Source organism: Ochotona curzoniae, unplaced genomic scaffold, assembly GCF_017591425.1.
Source record: "Ochotona curzoniae isolate NIBS_2020 unplaced genomic scaffold, NIBS_Ocur_1.0 contig_291, whole genome shotgun sequence".
In the NCBI taxonomy this organism is placed as follows: Eukaryota; Metazoa; Chordata; class Mammalia; order Lagomorpha; family Ochotonidae; genus Ochotona; species Ochotona curzoniae.
In genome coordinates this window covers 8,540,181-8,564,778 of record NW_024465649.1, presented here as the reverse complement: position 1 = coordinate 8,564,778, position 24,598 = coordinate 8,540,181, and the positions used below count along the sequence as shown (strand labels likewise).

Below are 24,598 nucleotides of genomic sequence, written 5' to 3'. Positions count from 1 at the left end.
AAAGTCCTTCTGTCTGCTGGTTCACTCCCCAAGTGGCCACAATGGCCAGAGTTAAGCCAATCTGAAGCCATGAGCCAGGAGCTTCCTCCAGGTCTCCCACGTGGGTGCAGGGTCCCAAGGCTTTGGGCCGTCCTTGACTGCTTTCCCAGGCCACAAGCAGGGAGCTGGAAGGGAAGCGGAGCATCTGGGACACAAACCAGCACTCATATGGGATCCCAGGACTTGCAGAGTGAGGATTTAGTCACTAGGCAATCGCACCAGGCCCATGCACTTCTTTGCATAGTCAAATAGACTTTCTTCCAGATGCACAGAACATTTCTAACAGGCTATTTAGGAACTAAACAATAAATGCCTTAGGAGTATGACTAAAGTAGCTGAGAGCAAAGTAAGAGTGGGACTTTCACTTCTGAACTATGTTACACTGTTCCATGTTTACAATAAAATTATTTTAAACTTTCAATGAGGTGACTAATAAATACTTTCAAAAGTCTATTCTGTGCTCACTTCGGCAGCACATATACTAAAAAAGTCTATTCAACATATTCACATTTCTTAATCTTGCTGTAAAAAGTAACTGGAAAACAAATAATTCTATTTCTCATAAACTATAGTTGTGATTAAAACTACCCTGTATTTTGTGCTATCAAAAAGCCTGAAATCAGCAACTGTCATACCTACAAAGGCAAAGCCAGGAACTAGCTGATGTGGCTAGCTAACATTCAGGCTAAATCATTTCTTAACAAATAACATTAAAACATTTTTTTAATGTTGGAAATACAGAGACAAAATAAGCTGAAATTCCAGTAAATTTTATTCAACATCCAAGCAGTGTAAATACTTAAGACTAAAAATAAATTTTATTTTAATATCTTAAAGATTCAAAAAAATTTAAATAAAATAAATAAAATTATCATACAGATAAAATGAATGGATCAATGAAAACACTAATTCAATAAAGTTCAAGACATAAAATCAACATATAAAAATGATTTATGTTTATACTGTAAAAACAAATTATCAAGTAAGGAATTTTTTTAATCTCACTTATAACAGCATCACAGAGAAAAAATACTTAGTAACTAGGAGGTGGATTTATTCACCGAAAACTACAAAAAAATTAATGAAAGATACTGAAAAGGAAAGAATTCCTATATTCATGGACCAAAAGGTTAATATTATTAAAAGGTCTGTACAATCCAAAGCAATCTAAAGATTTAATGCAATCATGACCAATCCCTATCAGAATATCTGCCATGTTTAATACTAACAGAAAAAAAAAATCTTAAAATTCACATACAATCATACAGAATACTGAATCTCCAAAGCAATCTTGGAAAATAATAATCTTGAGAAATAACAAAGCTAGAAGTATCATATTTTAATTTTAAAAATATATTACAAAGCTCACATGGGCTTTGTTATTGCTAGCATAAAGGTAGCCATCAAACCAATGTGACAGAACAGAGAGCTCAAAAATAAATCCATTGATACATAGATCATTGATAGGGTTCCAAGTATACAAGTTGGGGAGATTAAATAAATATTCAACAAATGATGGTGGGAAACCTGGATGTTCAATGGCAAAAGAATAAAACTGAACTCTTACATCATATCTAAAAATCAACTCAAAATGGCTTCAAGACTTAAAAATAAAACTATAACTTCAGAAGCATAGGCAACAAAAGCAACAGACAAATGGACAACATCAAGTTCCTATACAGCAAAGGAATTACTTAACACAATCACAAGGCAACATACGGAGTAGAAGATATCTGCATACAACACTTCTATATAAGGGATTAATGCCCTGAACATCTAAAGAACATCTACAACTCAAATACAAAACATAAATAAACAATTAAAGGTATGTAAATAGCCAAAACAAACATTGAAAAAAATTCAATACCACAAATCATCAGGAAAATGCAATGAAAAGTCACAATGAGATCTCATTTCACATATGATAGGAGGGCTAATCTCAAAATATCAATAAAAAGAAATTGGAGCCCTTGGGCACTGTAGGAATATAAAATAGTACTGCCACCACAAAAAAGTATGGAGGTCACTCAAAAAATTAAAAATAGAATTACTATATGATCCAACAGTCCCACTTTTAGATATTTATCCAAGAGTTGAAACTGGAATCTCAAAGAGAGATACATAATCCCACACTCAATATAGCATTACTCACAACATGCAAAAGAGCAGAAACAACCTAAATATTTATAAACAGTTAAATGGACTAAGAAAATATGGTAGAGGATTGATATAAAACAAAAAATTTTAATATTTATTTAATTGCAAAAACAATGAAATTCTACCATTTGCAACCAAATGGTCCCAACTAGAGATCGTTATGCTCAATAAAACAAACTAATCCCAAAGGACAAATATCATGGTTCTCTCTGATAAAAGGCAACCTTCACACAAAATATAAAATCAACAGATATATGGGTAAACATGCATGTACAAATGGTCATCTAGAGGAACTGTACAATAAACACTATCATATCAAGACATGAAGATACAATGCCATATGCATCTCTACTTCCAAGTCAAAGATGGACTCCCAATTAAACTGTTACATACATCTTGACAACAGAAGGCTGAACTCTGCCACTGTCAATACCTACAATGTCAGGATACACTTAACAAGCAGAATGATGGACTTACGACTGTTTTCTGATGGACTATATTATTGTAATAAAATAGGGGGAATCAGTGGAGATAGAGTGGAAAAGCAAGTCCCAGAGCCTTTAGAACTATATCATGAAATAATTAATTTATTAATTTTTAAAAAAGATTTATTTATTTATATGAAAGTCAAAGTTTCAGAGAAAGAGGGAGGACAGGAAAGAGGGGAGGAGGATGGGAGAGTGAAAGAGGGAGAGAAAGAGAAGTCTTCCATCTGCTCATTCAACTCCAAAAGTCACATCAACACTAGGGCTGAACCAAGCTGAAACAAGAAACCAGGAACTTCATCCCAGCCTCCCACCTGGTGTCAGAGGCCCAAGTACTTGAGTCATCTTCCACTTCTATCCCAGGCCATTCGCAGAGAGCTGGATCAGAATGGAGCAGCTAGGACACAAACGGGCTCCCATACAGGAGGCCAGTGGTCGCTTCTCCTGGTTCACCACAATACTGGTCTCTAAAACAAAATATTATTTAAACTAAAACCTTGTCATTCATGATAACATAAGTGAATCTTAAGGACATTTATCTAAGTGAAATTCATGAGTTCACTTTTATGAGGCATTCACACATATAGAAATAGAATAATAGCTGCCTGTGCCTGGTGTAGGCAAAAATGGAAGTTGCTCTCTATGGACATAAAGTCTAAGTTACACAACATGAAAGTTTCAGAGGTCAGCTACATAACATTAACAATACTGAGCAGCACACAGCAATTTAAGAGGATAGATCTTAGGTTAAATGCTCTTACCTCAAAAATAAAAATGACGAACTAGGGTGTCCGGCATGGTAGCCCAGTGCCTAAAGTCCTCACCTTGCATGTACCAGGATCCCATATGGACACCAGTGCCTGTCCTGGCTGCTCCACTTCCCATCCAGCTTCCTGCTTGTGGCCTGGGAAGACAGTCGAGGATGGCCCAAAGCCTTGGAACCATGCACTCACGTGAGAAACTCAGAAGCTCCTGGCTCCTGGCTTCAGACCTGCTCAGCTCCAGCCGCTGTGGCCACTTAGGGAGTGAACTAGCAGACAGAAGATCTTTCTCTCTGTAAATCTGACTTTCCAATAAAATAGATAAATCTTCAAAAGAGAGAGACAGAGAAACTGACAGAGACCCTAATGAAATGTTTGTAAAATAAATATCCAGCTCACCAAAAGTCTAACTCACCTCAACAAAAATGGCAAGAAGAAAGTGGTGTATTCAAGACTCTAGAAGTACATAAAAAATAAATCTTTTTCTAAGCAACTTTTTTCTTTAAACAAAACTAGAAATGCCAGAACTGGACAGAAAAACAAAAGAAAATGTACATCAGTGAAACACACTGGTTCTGAGACATGTTTTAAGGCAGTAAACTGGGATAACAGACTTGTAAAACCATACATATGTGTTCAAGATACCAGTTTTTATATTTTGGATATATATCAGGTATTGCTCAAGTATACTGTAAATAACTCATTTGACCCTCATGACAACTTCGTGAAGTATCACTGGTAGCCTCATTATACCAATCATATGAGGAAATCAAAGCCCACAGAGGCTACACAATCTGTGCAAGGTCAGAATGCTAGTGGACTGACAGAGCCACAGTCCGAACACTAGCAGTCTGACCCTGAATTCATGTCCCTGAGCCAACAATTCAGTCTCCCAGAATCTCAGATCCCCTTGTAAAGCTGAAATTAGAGCAGTGGATCATCAAGCTACGATGTGCTAAGTTTGGGAAAGCATGATAAACGCTACCTTTTCTCTGGTGAACAACTGGTGTCTAGGGTCACTGCAAGGTACTGTGTTTGACCGACTGTAAGTGATGATGTCATGAACTTACAAGTACAGAAGGCCCATAACACCAATATCATTATCATGCACAAAGGGGCATACTAACTGACAAAGAATTTGCTACCGTTCAATTAGAAACTCAATGGGAAATGCTATTCATAAAAAGGATAGCAGTTTAAAAGAACTGTTGTTATAATTCAGATATTTCTGAAAGAAAAAAGAATATTAGAAAAAAATGAACAAATAGATCTATACCAAGTTAAAGTCTATTGCAGACAAAAATCTTTATTAAAAAAACAAAAAGCACCTCTGAATTTTGCTATTTCTGTTCACTAGACAGACTCCAACAAAACTGCTACCAATCATCAACCCATCCAGGAGGTGGGCCCTGGTATTAGTAATCCTCAATGTCTTTAGAAAGCCATTGATATCCTATACTTGTCCCACGTGGCAGATAAAATGATTACCTCAGAAAATATGACAAAAGTTCTGAGAAGGGCAAGGAACAAGAAAAAACAAACTGAAGCTATTACAAGATGAGACTCAAACAGGCCAAAACAAATACTGAAATGAGAATTATTTTAGGCATACACTGAAGAAAATTAAATTTTTCTAGTGGGTTTAAACAATATAAAATATTTCATTTCCAATATAAACATAACTATTTTACAGAGTAAAAACCTATTTGTGAGATCTTTGACAAGTTACTTTTCATAAGATGATGATGTACATCAGGAGTTTGTTAGGGAAATTTAACAATTACCAGATTTAACATAACACCCAGAGCAGTGCCCACGCACATGAAAAAATGTACTATTATTATGACCATTGTCAATATCAGCATTGGGGGTGTCAGCACTAAATCCATCAGCCCCTATCGAGACACCAGTTCATTTCAGTCTCACCCACTTTTACAGATTCATAATTCTCCACTAACTGCTGATGAAATCACTCCCTTTATTTTGTAACCCATTTCTTCTTTGAACAACATTTTTCCAGTCAATAATTTAAAATGGCTTTTTTCTAACTGAATGAGACAGTCTTGAGATGGCTTCAGCTAAACAAATCTCAGTGGCTTGCCAATGCCTCTCATTAAAAAAGAAAATTATTTTTACCAAAAACATGTGCCCCCAAAAAGAAATGACATTATTAATAGTTCATGTAAAACATTTTGATTGCCAGAAAATCAGTTAATCAGCACAGTAAATTCTGTTTCCAATAGGGTTTCTTGTATATATATCTTTTTCTATCTTTGGTTTTAAATTAGCTTTCCTGTTTACATATTTTTCTCTACTTTAGGTAAAGTTTTATCATAACACTCAGAACTCAAATTGCAGCAAATAAAATGTGAAAACATACACAAAATCCTATATTATTTCTCCAGGTTAAAAAAAAAAAAACAGGTTCAAAATAAGATGCTCAGCGTACTGTTCACATGAGGAGAGTTACTTTACCACTCATTAAATAAGATGTCCTCCAAATTCACTGTTTTTTTCCATCTTAAATAACCTACAAAACAAAAACCTAAAACAGCAACCCAAATAAAACAAAAAGACAGTCAATTTTCTGTGATGTAGGCTCAGAACAGTAATCGTAAAAAGAGCCCGGAGGAGGGGGCTGCTACCACAACCAGGTGAATGCTATTAAACAAAGCAATTCACCTCTTTAGACTGTTTTTCCTGCCTGTGAAAGGATAAGGCAGATTAAAGTAGCTACAGTGTTCCAGTCTACTCTAAAGGTTTATGATAATATAATCTACTTTATATAATTTTGAGATTTTTAATGTCCCCTTATTTCTGCAAGAAAAAGGGATACCACTCATTATCTAATTTCCTCACTAGATGGAGCTATTGGCAAAGTTATCTCAGAGTTACTTGTGCAAAGCAGCAGGCAATTTCCCAAAACCATTGCTAGAGCATCCAGAGACACAAATTCCTCCTTGCAAGGGTTCTGAAAAACACTATGGAATATTTATTATCCTTGGCCCCTACCCAGTGAACAGCAATTTTATCATATACCCTATACCTTACCAGTCTCTGTAACCAAACCACAGAGCGAGCAGGAATTTGGCTCAGTAGTTAGAGGCCAACATCCCACACAGGAGAATTTAATTCCAGGCTCCAGTTCAGAACTGCTGCTTCCTTCCTGCTAATGCAAACCCCCGGAAGAAAGCGGATGGCTTAGATAACTGGGTCCCTGAAGGAAATCCAGTGCAGTTCTAGTCATTACAGCCATTTAGGGAATTAACCAGCAGACACGAGCTCTCTCTCTCACCTAAGGAATAAAGCAAGTTTAAAGTATTAAAAAAAAAAAAAACAGTGCTCTTGGAGGATCCATTAGATTATTTTTTCCCTTTTCTTCTTCTTTCTTTTTTGAGAGACAGAGGAGGCGCACAGATCTCGTTGCTGAGATCCCCAGCTTTTCAGGAGCCAAGGTCTCCCTTGTAAGAGGCAAGGGATCAGCTCTCTGGGCCACCTGCTGCCTCTCAGGGTGCCCACTGACAAAAAATTGGAGTCTGAAGTGTAGCTGACCCTGCCAATGTGCCTGGTAATGCAGCAGAAGGTGGCTCAAGTCCTGGGGCCTGGCAGCCAAATGGAAGACTGACCCTAAGAAAGCACCTGGCTCCTGGCTCCAGCAGTTGTGGCCATTTGGGGAGTGAACCACTGGACAGAAAACATCTCTGTCTCTTCTCTCTCTGTAAATCTGTCTTTCAAATAAAAGTAAAACTTTGAAATAAAGTAGTGCTTATATTCAAACCCAGGCACTCCATTATGGGTTGCAGGTTCCCAACTAGAGTCTTAACTGCTACCCCAAACACTCACCCTAAATCACTTACCTTTTTACTATTATTATTTTTTAAGATTTATTTTCATCAGAAAGGGAGATTTACAGAGAAAGATATTCTGTCCACTGGTTCGCTCCCTAAATGACCGCAATGTCTGGAGCTGAGCCAATCCAAAGCCAGGAGCCAGGAGCTTCTTCCAGATCTCCCATGCAGGTACAAGGTCCCAAAGCTTTGGGTCGTGCTCTGCCTCCTTCCCAGGCCACAAGCAGAGAGCTGGGTGGGAGGTGGGCATCCAGGATAGGAACCTGCACCCATATGCAATCTCAGCGGCTGCAACGCGATGATTTAGCCACTAGGCTACTGTGATGAGCCCCCTTTTTATGTTTTTAAATATATTTGAGGATCAGAGAGAGAGAATATCCTATCTCACATCTACTGGTTCATTCCCAAGTGTGTACAACAGCTGGTGCCTGCCAGGGCAAAACCAGGAACTCAATTCAAGTGTCCCACCAGGGTGGCAGAGTGCACATTAGCAGGAAGCTTCAATCAGGAGTGGAACTGGGATCCGAACTAGACACTCCAGCATGAGATGCAGGTGTCCAAAGTAGCATCATAACTACTACACTAAATACTCACCCCTGCTCCCAGTTTAGAAACACTGAATGAAATTAGTTTTCTTGGGCCCGGTGCTGTGGCCTAGTGGCTAAAGTCCTTGCCTTGAATGTGCCAGGATCCCATACAAGCGCCAATTCTAACCCCGGCAGCTCCTCTTCCCATCCAGCTCCCTGCTTGTGGCCTGGGAAAGCAGTTGAGGATGGCCCAAAGCCTTGGGATCCTGCACCGGGGCGGGTGGGAGACCGGGGAAAAGCTCCTTGCTCCTGGCTTCTGATTGGCTCAGCACCGGCCATTGCAGTCACTTGGGGAATAACTCATTGGACGGAAGATATTTCTTTCAATCTCTCCTCCTCTCTCTATACATATCTAACTTTGAAATTAAAAAAAAAATCTTTCTAAAAAAAGAAATTATTTTTCTTTTCTAAGCTTAAGAAGTATACTCAAAAATAAAAATGGATAGCTCAGCTGCATTTAAACGTAAAGAATAAAAAAATCTACAGTGACAAAATGAACACACATAACCAACAAGTAAAACATGAAACAGAACATCTTTCTGTCAGATCTCTGGACAGCTAATAACCATCTTATTCCTCCTAATTATTAACTATATCAATAATTCAGGTAATTTATATAACACCTTCAAATTAAAAAAAAAAAAAACAACTCCTGCATAAATGTAACCATACAAAAGATGCTTAAATGAGTAGCAGAGCAGTGCAAGCTGCCTATCCTGGGGCTCATTCGGAATTTGGTTAGAGTGCATTTTCTACATGCTGTGGGCTCCTTAGCCTTGAAAGCGCATAAATCTGGGGGGAAAGTTCAGAACAAACAGACCAGCCTCTCAGGAACAGCTCCCAGTTTCCAACTTCACAAGAGTGACATAAAATCAGAATGTTCACATGCTGATTTCTGGAGAAAATCACAGCTAGCCGAAGTTCCAAGGGCACACACAGGCAGTTCTGAGTCCTCAGTTCTATACACTTTCTCTCTTTTAAGCAAGCTACAAAGGAAGCCAGACTATTTATCCAAAGACTGCCTAGGAAGGAGAGAATTTGGGGAAGGAGAATTACGTCTATTGAATACTAAACGGCAAGAAGCAAAGGGAATCTGATATATCAAGACCCCCGAAAGGACATGAGTAGCAAAGGACAAATCAGGCCCAGAGCAGCCAAAAATAAGCCTCTGAGGAAGTTTCTGTTAGGATTCCGCTGCTCAGACTAGAAAACAGACTTGAGATTTAGTGATTCGCCTGCAGTGCCTCGCATCAGCAACAGTTTGTAAGTCAGTGTTAAGACTACAGTCCTAACACCTCTACTATAAAAAGTAAAAATTCCTTAACATTGTCAACAAAGAAACTCCCGCATACCTTTCAATCTTTTCTTGAAATATTTTGGGAATCGGTCTATACTTCAGTTGTGCGAAATTTTCAATTCCTGGAAAATGCCTGTTTTTCTTGCCTTTGAGCACGCTGTTTGCAATGCCCAAACTCCCCTACTAACACTTCATCAGGATAATTACAATTTACCTTTCCAATTTCCACTTTAAAATTTCCTTAAATAGGGCTAGCACCATGGTTCCAGGCTAATGCTCCATCTTCAAGTGTTGGCATCCCATATCGGCACCAATTTGTTTCCCAGCTGTTTCATCTACCATCCAATCCCCTGCTTATACTCTGGAAAAGAATTAGAGAATGGCCCAAAGCTTTGGGACTCTGCATCTGTATGGGAGATCTAGAAGAAGCTCCTGGTTACTGGCTTTAGATTCGATCAGCTCCATCTGTTACTGCCACTTGGGCAGTGAACCAGTAGACAAATTCTCTCTCTCTCTCTCTCTCTTTTCTTCTTTTTCTTCTTCTCTCTGTAAATCTTTCAAATAAAAATAAGTACATCTTTAAAAAAAAAAGATGCTAATAGATAAGAGGGAAACATGAGATTCATTTTATAGACAGAACTGCCAGAACTTGATGTAAAAAATGAGGAAAAGGGAAGAACTATGATAGTATCCAGATTTTTCCACAAGTAATGCAGGAAAAGATGACAGATTTAATGAGGGAGGGGAGACTGTAGGGCCCAGGATTATGGCTCAGTAGGTTAAGCCACTGCCTGAAATGCCAGCAACTCCTAATGGCACTGGTTCGAGTGCCAGTTACTTCACTTCTAATCCAGTTTCCTGCCAATGTGCCTGAGAAAGCAGCAGAGAGTGGCCCAAGAGCTAGGGTTCCTCCCACTCACCTGGGAGACCTGGGCAGAGCTCTAGGCTTCTGACATTAACCTGGCCTTACCCCAGCTGTTCGCTTTTCCTGTAAATAAAATCTTTAAAAAAAAAAAAAGAAGAAGAAGAAGAGGAAAAGGCTAAAAGTAAGTCAAGGGGAAATCATCAAAGATCTAATATTGAATACAGTAAGTCTGAGATATTTGTAAAATAGGTAAGAAGAAATAACAAGCAGATATTTTAAAAGAGACAGTTCAAAGAACAGCTTAAGGACTTTAATTACACTGACTTCAGGAAACGTGTGATTACTGTCCTTTTCCCATGGATGAGCAAGTTGAGGCACAAAAAGGATAAATAGCTTCCTCAATTTCACAATAGAGCTCTTTCTAGTGCTGCAGATACTCAAATTTAGAGTTCAAACATTAACACTACACTTCATTGCTCCTTTGGCAATTGACTGGCACTTCCCATCAGGAAGATTTAAATATTTGTACACAGGAAAGGGTTCATGTATGACCTTTTAAGAGTTTTAAGAGGGCCCAGTGTGACAGCTCAATTGACTAATTCTCTACCTTGTGACCATGGGATCCCATATGGGCACCAGTTCATGTCCCAGCTGCACCACTTCCCATCCATCTCCCTGCTTGTGCCCTGGGAAAGCAGCATAGGATGGCCCAAAGCCTTGAGACCCTGTATCTGTGAGGGAGACTCAGCAGAAGCTCTTGGCTCATGGCTTCAGATTGGCTTAGCTCCGGCCATTGTGTCCATCTGGGGTGTGAACCAGCAAATGGAAGATCTCTCTGCATCTCCTTTTCTCTGTAAATCAGCCTTTCCAATAAAAATATCTCAAGAAAAAGAGTTTTTTGGGCCCGGCGCGGTGGCGCAGTGGTTAAGGTCCTCGCCTTGCACGCCCGGGATCCCATATGGGCGCCGGTTCTATCCCAGCAGCCCCACTTCCCTTCCAGCTCCCTGCCTGTGGCCTGGGAAAGCAGTCGAGGACGGCCCAAAGCCTTGGGACCCTGCACCCGCGTGGGAGACCCGGAAGAGGCTCCTGGCTTCGGATTGGCATAGTATTGGCCGTTGTGCTCACTTGGGGAGTAAATCATCGGAAGGAAGATCTTCCTCTCTGTCTCTCCTCTCTGTATATCCGCCTTTCCAATAAAAAAATAATAAAAATAAATCTTTAAAAAAAAAAAGAAAAAGAGTTTTTAAATAATAAAAGTATACTCCCAAGACTTAGTTTTAGAGGATTTATCTAAAGACATTTAAATGGCCACAGAGGAAAGGCCTATATGTTGCATGCGAAAGTTTCCAAAAGAGCAATTTAACTCAATATCCTATAATCTTATAGCTAAGCTCCCAACTATGCAGAGAGCTTCTGATCAATTTGTTAGTTCTTATAAAATAAGAATACACAAATTTTATGAATCACAAATTTGGAAGCTTAACCTCCAGCCATAAAAGAGCAACAGTGGTGAACCTGTCCTCCCACTGTAAGTAACTACATATTAAGCTGGACAAAATACACAGGGCAAATGTTGTCAGGCAATAGAAAACAGGACAAATCCGTGATCCTCAGAAAAGAAAAACACTTCAGCTAATCTTGAGAGTTGCCCTGCTCCCTGCCTGAGGCATTTTCCTAACCATAACACAGAACTCGACAGAACCCAAACACAGCATGGCACACGTCACTGTGGTAAGAGCTAGAAAGCAGAGTTCAGGGCAGAAGGTTTGCAGCCTGGGCTGACCTTTGTAAAGTAAGGTATGAGAATGAAGCAGGGACTCAAAAGTTGGTATAGAGATGCCTTAAACTATTGGACTTCACTGCTTCACTGAACTACAAATACTTTGTCAGAAGAAAAAAAAAAAAAGGCAAAGCAAGTAGCTCTTAGGAAAATAAAGGGAAAAGCTATTCAAATCACACATCCGACATGTGACTATATCTGTATGTAGTTACTATACACAAACTATTATAACTGTACCTATAATAGGCAGAGGACACTCTAAAGCCAGAGCTAAGAAAACAATCCAATTATAACATGACCAAAAACAAACGCATACCTAACCAAACAGGAACAAAGATGACAAATATGCACACACACAAAAATTTTGTCAAATGTGAAAAGACTAAATATTCCACAAAGAGAAAGCAGGAGGTAACATTTAAGTTTAATGCATCAAGAAATTACTAAGTAAACACATTACACAGAAATACAAAGGTAAAGCACTAAAAGAACATAAGGTGATTATCTCTGGAGTGTGGGCTTGTAATGCTCTACAGCTTTTAAGTCTATAATGGAATGCTTAGCTACACACACAAAATGACATGTTTCCTACAGAGAAGTTTTTAAGCGCAAATGCTTCTAAGATGTAGAACAAGAGAAAGACAGGAAAGTAAGTCTGGGAAGCGACACCATATAGGAAGACAAGTTGACCTAGAACAATGTTAAGTGATAAACGAATGGAACAGAAATTAAAGTGTAGCCTGGCCTTTGAATGCACAGGTGTTCAGGCCCTGACTCATGCGTTAGCATCTGTACCTGTCAACAAGAAGGTAACTCAAGTTATCTGGGCCTCATTCCTTTGATCTGCAAAGTGGAGATCATCATCATGACTACTTCATGGACTGAGGCAGATTAGGTGATATATATCAAATATTAACACAGTACTGGCTGATAGTAAGAAATAAATAATAGAAAATGCTGTTATTATCCTAAACTGTGGCATCACAAAATAAATGGATGTATAAATATAGCATTTGATGTCGCCATCGTCCAGCAGCGGCAACACTAAAACAACAACACACTCTCTCGAGGGTCCGGGAAAAGCCGGAACCGCAACCAGACCCCTCACTGCCAAAAGCGGCTGCATTGAAATCCTTATCTCCGCTGCTCCTGTCCCCATTGGTCTAAGCTTTCTTCCCCGCTTCTCCAGCCCTCTTTCTGCCACCCTCCTTCCCGTTCTTCTTCCTGTACTTTATGTCCCCGTCTCTCCATACTGCTTTTACTATTCCTGTACCGCTTCTGTATCCCTCTTTTCCAGCCCTCTCTTTGCCACCCTTCTTCCCGCCCATCCTTCTTCTTCCTCGTCCCGTCTCTCCGTCGTCATCTGTCTGTCCGTCCCCACCTAACTTTTACCGGCTACTTTTATATCGTTCTCCACCAATCACTTCTCCCTGTGGGTCCACTTGGCACCATCTGATAGGCCAGTAGCAATGACATAATAGCAGCAGGAGCATTAGCCTATCCCTGTGATTTCCTATTTACCTGCTGGCGAGACCAACTCCGCCTCCTGACCCTGTGAAGGCAGTCAAGGAAAACCCAAAGCTTGGGGACCCTGCACCCGTGTGGGAGATTCAGAAGAGGCTCTCCAGAAGAGGTCCCAGCTCCTGCCTTCGGATAGGCTCAGCTTCAATCATTTTAGTCACTTGGGGAGTGAAACAGTGGTCAGAATATCCTTCTCTCTGTCTCTCCTCATCATAAATCTGCCTTTCCAATAAAAACAAATAAATCTCTTTTTAAAAAAGAAAAGACTTTAAAAGAAAGTATTACTAGTATTCCTTTGCTTTCCTCAAAAAATTCATTCAGAGGACAGAAGAGTCCCAAATTTATACGCCACTAGCACAAAGCATCAAAACACACGAAGCAACTGGGAGGGTGAATGATAATGAATCAGAAAAGCAGCAACCTTGTATACACTGTTAAAAGTAAGAAGCTGAAGCAAAACTATCAGAGCTGACAGGGAAAACAGACAAATTGACCAGTTTCCTTTCTGTGACTCTCCATCTCTCCCTGTCACTGCCTTTCAAAGACAATTAAATCCAAAATAAACAAATGGGACTACATCGAACTAAAAAGCTTCTGTACAGCAAAGGAAACAATTAACAAAGTGAAGAAGCAACCAACAGAATGGGAAAAAACTTTTGCATACTACACAAGTGATAGGGGACTAATATCCAGGATTTACAAAGAGCTTCAGAAACCCAGGGACAGCAAAACAAACAACCTTGTAACAAATGGGCAATGGAAATGAATAGACATTTTTTTCAAAAGAACAGATTCAAATGGCTAACAGACATATGAAAAGATGCTCAGGCTCCCTAGCCATCAGAGATACAAATGAAAACCACATTGAGGTACCACCTAACTCCAGTGAGACTGGCCTACATTCAGAACTCAACTAACAACACCTGCTGACATGGATGGGGGAGAAAGGCACCCTCCTTCACTGCTGCTGGTGGGAGTATAGGCTAGTACAATCACTGTGGAAATCAGTATAAAGAGTGCTTGGAAAATTGCAAATAAACCTGCCATATGACTCAGCTAACTCGCTCCTAGAAATATACCCAATAGAAGTGAAATCTGCATATGAGAAGGGGAGCTGTAACCCTATATTTGCAGCAGCACAATCCACAATAGCAAAGACATGAAAACAATCCAGATGTGCATCCAAAGAAGAGTGGTTAAAGAAACTGTGGTACATCTACTCCATGGAATATTATTTGGCTATTAAGAAGAATGAAATTATTCCATTTACAACCAGGTGGTCCCAACTGGAGACCATTATGCTCAGTGAAATGAGTCCATCACAAAAGAACAAATACCATATATTCTCTCTTATGTAAGGAAATCAACATGGAAAATGTAGCTTCAATAATCTAATCCACACTGGTTTTTGTTTGCTTGCTTGCTTTTTTGGCTATGTCCCATGTGTTTCAATGTTTTTCTAATTTCACTTTGGCTTATTCCAAATAATTTCTTTTCTCTTGTAGAATTCATCACGGACTCATGGATTGTACGATGGCATCACTTTTCTCAAGAGACTTTTGTGTTTCCTTTTTGTCATCCATGTGTGGGTTACTCACCGGTGCATTTTTTTCATGGTGCTGTAATTTGCTGTTGTTGTTATTGTGGCTATTCTAACTCATACCAGTTGTTGGCCTTGTTTCATGGCTTCTCAATTATGGAAATGTATAGTGATGGAGTACTGGGGTCTATCAAATACAGATATGGGAATATAATGGAACAAGTATCCCTGCTTCCAGACAAAAGATAGATCCCAATGAAATTGTTGAATATGTGTGCACAATGGGATGCTGGACTGACATTGTCTGTACCAACAATTTTGGGGTACACTTAAATAAGAGACTGATACAATTATGATTCCTTATTAAGAACTACACTATTGTAACAAAATGGGAATAATCTGATGGGGGTGGGAGTTTGGGGGGGAATCCCAGCCTATACGAAAATTACCACATAATTCAAAATCCAAAATAAAAATATATTAAAATTGGAAAAAATAAATATATATATATATATTTTTTTTTTTAAGAAGTTACTACATTCTACTTACAAGAGGTATATCCATGAGGACATAAAGTTTAAAAACAGACCTGGAGCGATAGCCTAGCAGCTAAGGTCCTTGCCTTGAATGCGCCAGGTCCCATATGAGCACTGGTTCTAATCCCAGATGCTCCGTTTACCATCCAGCTCACTGCTTGTGGCCTGCAAAGCAGTCGAGGATGGCCCAAAGCCTTGGGTTCCTGCATCATGTGGGAGACTTGGAGGAAGTTCCTGGATCCTGGTTTCGGATTGGCACAGCACCGGCTGCTGTAGTCACTTGGGGAGGGAATCATCGGATGCAAAATCTTCCTCTCTGTCTCTCCTCCTCTCTGTATATCTGACTTTGCAATAAAAATAAATAAATCTTTTAAAAAAGAAGCTTTAAAAATAAGCTGAAAAAGCTGTACCATACAAATGCCAATCAAAAGAAACCTGGGATAATAATATTAATGAGAAAGCTGATAATTCAGCAAAGTATCTCTAGAGTCAAAGAAGGATTTTATATTGACACAGAATCGATCTGCTAGGATGATCTAACACTTTCGGGCATGTATGCTAAACACTTTTAAGATACTCAAAGTGAAAACTAATGAAACTAAACAGAAAAAGAGCGATCCTCAACCATAACAAAAGAATGATGCACTTCCCTTAATAACTAGAAAAAAGAGAAAAGAAAGTCAACAAGGATGATGTAAAATTAATATACTTTACAAAACTGACCTGGGATAGTACCCTGCTCTTACAACGACAGACTCCATTTTCAGGGGCACATCATTTTAACAAATGACCACAAGCTCAGCCATAAAACAACATCAAGAATTTTCAAAGAATTTTAACGATTCCACAATTTTCCAATCAAATGATCAGTAAATGGTCAGATCTTCAAGCGATACACTTTTAAATGAGTCAAAGAAAAAACAAATGAAACAAGAATATAAACTGGAAAAAAGAATCTATTAATATTTGCATCATGACAAAGATGTTCTTGGAGGAATTATAAACCTCATGTGAATATATATACAAGAATATTGCATACACACACACACACACACACACACACACACACACACACACACACACGGAAAAGGCTTAAAACGAGAGATAAGAGCAGGGCTCCTCCTCCCTCTGCAAGCGCTGGGATGTCATATGGGTACCCGTTCATGTCCTGGCTGCTCCACTTCCCATCCAGCTACCAGCTTGTGGCCCTGAAAAGCAGTGGAAGATGGCCCAAGGCCTTGGAACCCTGCACCACATGGGAGACTCAAAAGAAGCTCCTGACTGCTGGCTTTGGATTGGCTCAGCTCTGACTGTTGTGGCCACTTGGGGAGTGAACCAGCAGAGGTAAGATCTTTCCCTATATTTCCTTCTTTCTCTGTAAAGTAAAAGAAAATCTACTTTTCCAATAAAAATAATTAAATGTCTAGGGAAAAAAAATAAGTTTTTCATACAAAAAACATCAAAATATTGAGAAAAATTACATAGTATGTAATTGAATGAACAAATACATCAAATGAGTTAGTATTTTGAACACAAGCCAACTACACTGATGGCTCCTAAACTGATGTATGAATGCAATGTAAAATGAATCAAAATCGCAGACATGCTTTTGCATTAGTGCATAATTTAGTAAACTGATTTTTTAAATTATATGGAAACGTAAAGATCCAGAAACAGCCCAATCAGTCTTGCAGAACAACAAGGGAGGATAGGCCGCCAGACATCAACACTTTCAAAAAGCCACACAAATATGGGGTGCTTGCTGAAAGGCAATCCTGAAACAAAACAGTGACCCCAGAAACAAGCCCTTCTAAACACTCCTGCCTTCACAGCAAAGAGACACTGAGGTGTGGTGAGGAAAAAATGACCCTTTTCAATGCGATATTGCATCTAATAGCTATCCGTCCATATGCTAAAAACTGATCTCTACTAAATTATATCAAAGAGCAAAACTTCAAAGTTCCTTGGAAATATAGCAGGAAAATATAATCAAACCACAGAATATATTTAAGGAGAAAATCTGTCGGGTTGTTGCATACTAAAATTGAAAAATTCTTTATTCAGCTAAGTTAAAAGTTCCTTATTTGGAAACCTTTTAATGCATGCAGACTGTTAATACAGTTAGTTTTCCTTATTTAACATTCAAAGAACCACTTTTGCTTTTGTGGATGAGTAATATCTTGATTTATGAAATTAAACCCATAAAATTCACAAAAAGTTCAATACTGATTTTTAATAATTAATAGCTACTAGAAACTCAGCAAAGAATCAAATAGAATTTGGGCTTACTAGTGAAGTGGCACTGTTTACACTCATTTTCTCACTTCCAATGTTAAATCCTGCTAAGAGTACTTGGTTATCACACAGGATTAGAAACAGCAGCCAGGTGTGAAGTACCTTGCTAAACAGACAAGCAGGAGGCCAGTTTAAATAAACCTCCAGAGTTGATCTATGTGGCTAGCAAAAAAAATCTGTTCCAACAAGCCAATCAGAGCGCCTGCACTATTTCTTTAAATAATAAATATTCAGAAAAAAAAAACCTGCTCATTCAGCCTTTACCACAATAGGATTAACTTTGCTTCAGGAAGGAAACAGCTAAAAAGCATCTTAAATACTTAAATATATTTCTCAACTGGACTAGTTTTTTTTTTTTGATGTTGAGCCTCACATATAAAAGGAAGCCAAAATGAGTATCTTCACACATTCTTTCAAAGTCCGCAGACTCATAATTCTATAAATTAGTGAAAATTTTCTCTGAAAAGTTAGTAGAATCCACCTGTTATTCTCTGCCCATGCCGAACAGCAGAAAGACAACATGCATTGACCCTATAGCCTTTGCAAGGGCACAGTGTATTCTCAACTCCTGAATACTTTACCTTTGCGGCAAGCTGCAGCCCAATTTTGTCAGCTTCAGCCTCCAGTGTCCTACTGTATGGTCTATGAAATATATACTGCAAGAAACAGGATGCAAAAACTACATTAGTGCAATTTAAGACATGACAAAAGGAGTTCAGAAAATTTAATTTTTCAAAATTAATCTCATTAATTACCTAGGATACAACTTTATATAGTCTATATGATCACCATTTAAAGAACACTGTGGTATAAAACAGATACACAGCTTTTATTTTCTTCACTGGAAATGAAGACTTTAAAAACATGAAAATTTTATAAAAAATTATATATGTTTATACATTTGTGGACAGTCTGTAGTATTGTAAGCAGTTCACTTTTTGTATTTTGTCTATTTTTTTTTTTAAGATTTGTTTACTCTATGGAGTCAATACTGTGGCTCGGCCAGCTAATCCTCGACCTGCTAGTGCTGGCATCCCAGGTAGGTGCCAGTTCATGTCCATCTGATCCACTTCCCATCCAGCTCCCTGCTTGTGACCTGGGAAAGCAGTCGAGGACAGCCCGAGGCCTTGGGACCCTGCACCCGTGTGGGAGACCTGGAGGAGATTTCTGGCTCCTGGCTTCAGATTGGTGTAGCACCGGCCGTTGCGGTCACTTGGGGAGTGAATCACTGGACGGAAGATCTTCCTCTCTGTCTCTCCTCCTCTCTATATGTCTCTGACTTTGCAATATAAATAAATAAATCTAAAAAAAAAAAAGCTTATTGATGCAGGCTCTTAATCTGACCCGGAACACTTTGATTTTACACTTATAAAATAAAATTGAAAAAAAATATAGGTTTATAATAGCCAGTGACACTACTAGAGGATTTATTCCAACAAGAAAATTAAGCATATGGCAGAATGCTCTTTGACAAATTATCTTAATTTCCTTTTTCTGTTCTAAATATTGATTAGTGGGAAAATAAAATTTTCTTCTGACATCAATAAAAAAATAATAAAGAGGTATCATAACTTTAACTTTCCTAATTACTTGTATTTATGTGAATGATTTCCAGTTAAATTCCAATTTTCAGTAAGCACTAAAACTTTGTAGGAGACAGATCAATAGGTACAACTTTCGAGAAAAGAGCTACTAATTGAGGAAGCAATTTTTCAAAGTTAGCTAAGACCTGTGATGGCTGGCTCAAAATCCACAGCATGTGACCTTGAGATCTGACTTTCTCCATCACACTGGCTTAAGGCTGAGGACTCCCTCACTCAATGTCTTTATTCTCTGAGAGCAGTCTGCCTGTTTCCCCATCAAATCTATGGACAGCACACTTAACAACATCGGCTTTTTAAAGGAGTGAAACTTCAGTTCGAAGACAAATGCTGGCACTTCATGTTAACCTTGGAGTGTTTAACACCTCTAAGCCCGGTACCATTTTTAAGTAAAATGGATAGTGATCATGTCAGCCTCCCAGAGTTGCAAAGAGGCTTAAATGAAAAATAATTAGGGTCAGTTACGTGGCACAGCATACACTAATGAGTGCTGGGTCAAGTCTCCCCTACTCTGTTTTCAATCTAGCTCCCTGCTGTTGCACCAGGAAGGCAGTCAAGGATGTCTCAAGTCCTTGGGACCCTGCACCCACATGGGAGATCAGAAGTTCCTGGCTCCTGACTTCGTATTGGCTTAGCTTGAGCCATTACAGACATTTAGGGAGTGAAACACAAACAGAAAATCTTTCTCTGTCTCTCCTTATCTATGAAAAATTTGCCTTTCAAACAAAAATATATCTTTACAAAAAAAAACTCATATTTCTTGGAGTTCATACTTTATACAAGGTAAATGTACTAAATGCTTTAATTTAATGGTTCTCAATCCAGTGTAAAGCTGTCCCACAGGAACATTCATAAACTGTTAAGTGGTTTTGTTGTGGTGGTTGTTATTAAGATTTATCTGTTTAGGACCCAGCATAATACCCTGGTGGCTAATCATTGCCTTGCATGTGCCAGCATTCCATATGGGAGCCAGTTTGTGTCCTAGCTGCTCCACTTCTCACCTAGCTCCCTGCTTGTGGCCTGGATAAGCAGTAGAGGACAGCCCAAAGCCTTCGGGCCCTGCACCCACATGGGAGACCTGGAAGAAGCTCCTGGCTTCTGGTTCCAGATTGCTCAGCCCCAGTCATTAAAGCCACTTGGGAAGTGAACCAGTGAATGGAAGATCTTTCTCTCTGTGCCCCTCCTTCTCTCTGTAAAATCTTTTTTTGTTTAAATCGGACTTTCTAATAAAAAATAATGAACAAGTCTTTTTTAAAATATTTAAATTATTTGTTTGTCTATTTCAAAAGCAGAGCACAAAAGGAAGAAGGGTCTTTCATCTGATGGTTCACTTTCCAATCACCTGCAACAGCCAGAGTTGGGCCAGACCAAAACCAGGAGCCCCAAACTCCATTTGGGTTGGAAAATATAACAGATTGTGGCAACTACAGTGGAGCAAGATGAGAAGAATCACTGGCATCTAGGGGGAAACACACCATATATTCCACTAAACATCATACATCACAGGGAAACTCCCCACAACACAGAATCCAGTTCTAAAGGCTAAGAGCCCTGAGATTGAGAAATGCTATCTTAAATTTATCATTTGGCCCACACAGTAAGTGAATAAATGGCAACTGAATGTCAGCAATCCCCATTCCTTAATGACTCCCTATCAACCACCCTTTGTTTTCCAATCACAGTAAGCAAAGGAATTCCAGAGGAAAATATCTCCTCAGCAAAATTATTCAAACGCTTTGCTTTAGAGAGAAAGAATTCAAACTGAACTCATACCTGATTTTCAATTTAGTTAAGCTGAAGAACTAAAACTGAGGTGACAGAATTCATCAAGCATTTCAAAGAGTAAAAAGCTGAAAGTTATCTGTCTTTTGACCAAATCTGATTTTTTTACAGAAAGGAGAAAAAAAATGGTATTACTTCCTCTAACTTACAGCAAATCAGTGTCAGGGACAAATATGAATCTCCTGTTGAGCCACTGCTTCCACCTGTGAATGTGAGAGCTGGAACGAGGGGTGAGCCAGTGTAGGCAGGATTGCAGCACCCACTAGAATGAGAGAGCCAGAACTGGTGTGGGCAAGCCGGCTAGGCCTCAGCATCAGCTAGGTACCACCATGACTGGGGGCAAGTCATGTCAGGCTGGACTACAGTAACCCCTAGCGAGCCTGGCCGAGGAATTATAGGCATTCCCATACTAGGCTATTTCTATCGTTAGTCAGCACAAGAGCCAGGGCTGGGGGCAGGCCAGGCTGGACAGGATGGTAGCAACTGTCAGCATACATGTGGGTCAGGTCTGGGGTGGGTGGAGTGGGCTGAGATAGGCCACAGCACACATGGGTGTGTACGAGAGCAAGATGGGCTGCAGACGGACCAGAAAGGTCATAGCAGAGGCTGGCATGCACAAAAGCCAGGTCTGGGTTGGCCCAGGTGAGGATTATTGGAGGTCACCCCAACTAGACCACAGCACCCAATAGTATATGTGAGGACCAGATCTATGGCAGCCTGGCAGGCTGGGCTGGGCCAGAGTACCTACTGAATTGCATGAGATATGGGGCTGGGGCGGAACTGATCAGGCAGCTACATCTACCACTGTGTGCATAGGCTGGTGTGGGAGACAGACCGAAACTGACCCTACACCGGCTAGCACACATGAGTGAAGTCTGAGGTCACCCCAGGTGAGGTTTCTTAGGGGACTACCCAACTTGACCTCTGGACTCAGACCCCAGTCACAGGGAATGTGTGGTTCAGCCTTGGAATTTATGTATCAGGAATGGGCCTCCTCAGTTGCTGATGCCTGGGCAGTGGACAGCATGCTCCAGATGCACATGCAGGACATGACAGCCAGCTCATCTAGGCCAGCAAGGGACGTTGACTGCTTTGTCAGAGGATGGAAAGCAGAACAGGTTGACAATTCTGGCCAAGCTTTGCAGCATGTTCCTAGGTCTGTGGCTGCACTTAGGTAGACTTTGTCAACCAGCAGACCTTGGAAAGATTTTTCTCAACTCTGGAGCAATGAAACCAAGAGCTTCTCTGAACTATCAAAACCACTCAAGTAACACCCTTGGAATACTCTTTCCTATACCAGGGCTTCTAAGGCATCATCAAATGACTGTCCTGCGATGCCAGGTGCTGATGTAGTTTGACAGCCAAGAGTGATCCCCTCCCCATCCCCCACTGTGGGCACAAGAGAAAAAGGAAGGTAATTGAAGCATTTGTCCCACCTACCTTCCTCCATGGCTGGCCCTCTCCACCCTAGTGGGAAGCCAACATGGGCATGCATCCCTCTTAACTATGTAAATAATATTAAAAATATTAAAATAATCATGATCATTTTCTTTTCATCTTTAACAACATTCAATTTAAATGAAGTCAAATGATGCAGTAACACTGAGTAAGACTCCAAGAGTTTAAGCAACTACAACAGCAATTTGTTCATAAGAATTTTAGACACCCGACTTAAAACAGCACCCAGATGGCACTCAAATGGGTATTCTACAAGTCATTAAATAAACAAACAACAGATTGCTCCTGAAGAATCAAACCTCCCAGGACAAAGAAAGTATCTGAAAAACAATGTAAAATAAAATAATTAATCATGGTTAACAAAGCAGTTATGTTTGATCCAAGAACCACCTTTAATAGTATGGAATTTTGAACAGAATGAGGAATTTGGGATATTTTTGAGACAATTATCAATATTCATAAGCACTGAAAACAAAAGTTACAAACACCTTCTAGGAATGATCTTTCAGTATTTTCCGAGATCAGGCGCATTCAGGGTGGTATGGCCGTAGACAACAATGCCTGACCTTTCAGTATTTTCCAAGTGATGTTGGTAAGGAGGAGGATGAATGATAAAATGGTTTCAGCCAACTTCATGTCCATGAATGCTCAGAGGTTGTTATGAGTTCCCCATCAAAATGCAAATATTCAGGCCCAGCAAGATAACCTTGCGTCCACCGGGATGCCATAGCGGAGCTGGTTCATGTCCCCACGGCCCCACTTCCCATCCAGTTTCCTGCTTGTAGCCTGCGAAAGCCGTAGAGGACAACCCAAAGCCTTGGGACCCTGCACCCATGTGGGAAACCCAGAAGACACTCCTGGATCCAGACTGGCTCAGCTGCAGCCATTACGGCCACTTGGGCAGTGAACCCAGCAGATGGAGGATCTTTCTGACTGTATCTCCTTCTCTATATAAATCTGCCTTTCCAATTAAAAAAAATCTTTAAAAAAAAATAGTAAATATTCAGGAAAGGCAGAGTCAGTCAGTCCAGCACAGTAAGTAAAGGTGAGGACAAGGAAACACTGACTAGGTTTTCTCCACACATAGTCAATAACTTTGGGGGGAAATTCTATTAGTCAGAAGTTGCCAAGTACTTCTAACCTATCTACATCCATTTTTAGAGACACAGTATTCCTTATTTAAATGCCTATATATAACAGTATCTTTTAAAAAATGGGAAAATAAAGACCCTCAAACTGAGGATCTATAGTTCATGATAAAATGTATAAACATTTCTGTTATTTGTTGCTTTACAGTAATCTCAAAATATTCCCATCACAGGTCAGTATAAATGCAAGATATCATCTCAGACTTACCTCTTGTAATTTAGACTGGATCCACTGGCCCAAGAGTGCCAGACTATCACGAGGACAAATGGCCCAAATCATTGTGAGAAAAATCATACCCAGGAAATCCAATAAGTGAACCAAGCTAGCTTTCTCTGCCTGAAAAATAATTTTAAAAAATGAAAACTGGATTTAATAAGTAAAGACAATACTGCAACATGCTTACATATCTAATTCACCATATGTAGTCATGTTATGTCTATTTAACTGATCATCCCCGGTAGGATCCAAAGTTCGTTCCTCTGTGAACTTATCCTTCCCACCTGGCCCTTTCCCTCACCTAGTCGCACATCACTCGAGTACTGAATCAACATTAGTAGGGCACTTGACAACAACAAGCTCACATTTTTCTTATATTAACAAGTATAACACTTTTACACATTTATCACTATTTCACAGAGAATGAAACTGAGATGGAAAAAGGTTTGCACAGTTATTAGTAAAGGCACCAGGAATTGGATATACACATTACACCCTAGGATTCATTGTATCTTTTTTTTTTAAGACATTTTTTGTTGTTGGAAAGGCATGTATTTAGAGAGGACGAGACACAGAGAGGAAGATCTTCCATTCCACTGATTCACTCCACAACGGCCAGAGCTGAGCTGATTCAAAGCTAGGAGCATCTTCTAGGTCTCCCATGCAGGTGCAGGGTCCCAA

At 39.7% G+C, this 24,598-nt stretch overlaps 1 protein-coding gene across 1 annotated transcript in view; it reads right to left on the bottom strand.

The window, feature by feature from the left end:
- Positions 1 to 24,598, bottom strand: part of OMA1 (OMA1 zinc metallopeptidase) — a 76,737-nt gene that overhangs the window by 31,050 nt on the left and 21,089 nt on the right. Inside the window, exons 6-7 of the mRNA XM_040978483.1 lie at positions 23,909 to 24,037; positions 18,293 to 18,367 (exon numbers count right to left, since the gene is read on the bottom strand). Coding sequence (XP_040834417.1) covers positions 18,293 to 18,367; positions 23,909 to 24,037 — 204 coding nt within the window. The remainder of the gene's footprint in view (positions 1 to 18,292; positions 18,368 to 23,908; positions 24,038 to 24,598) is intronic.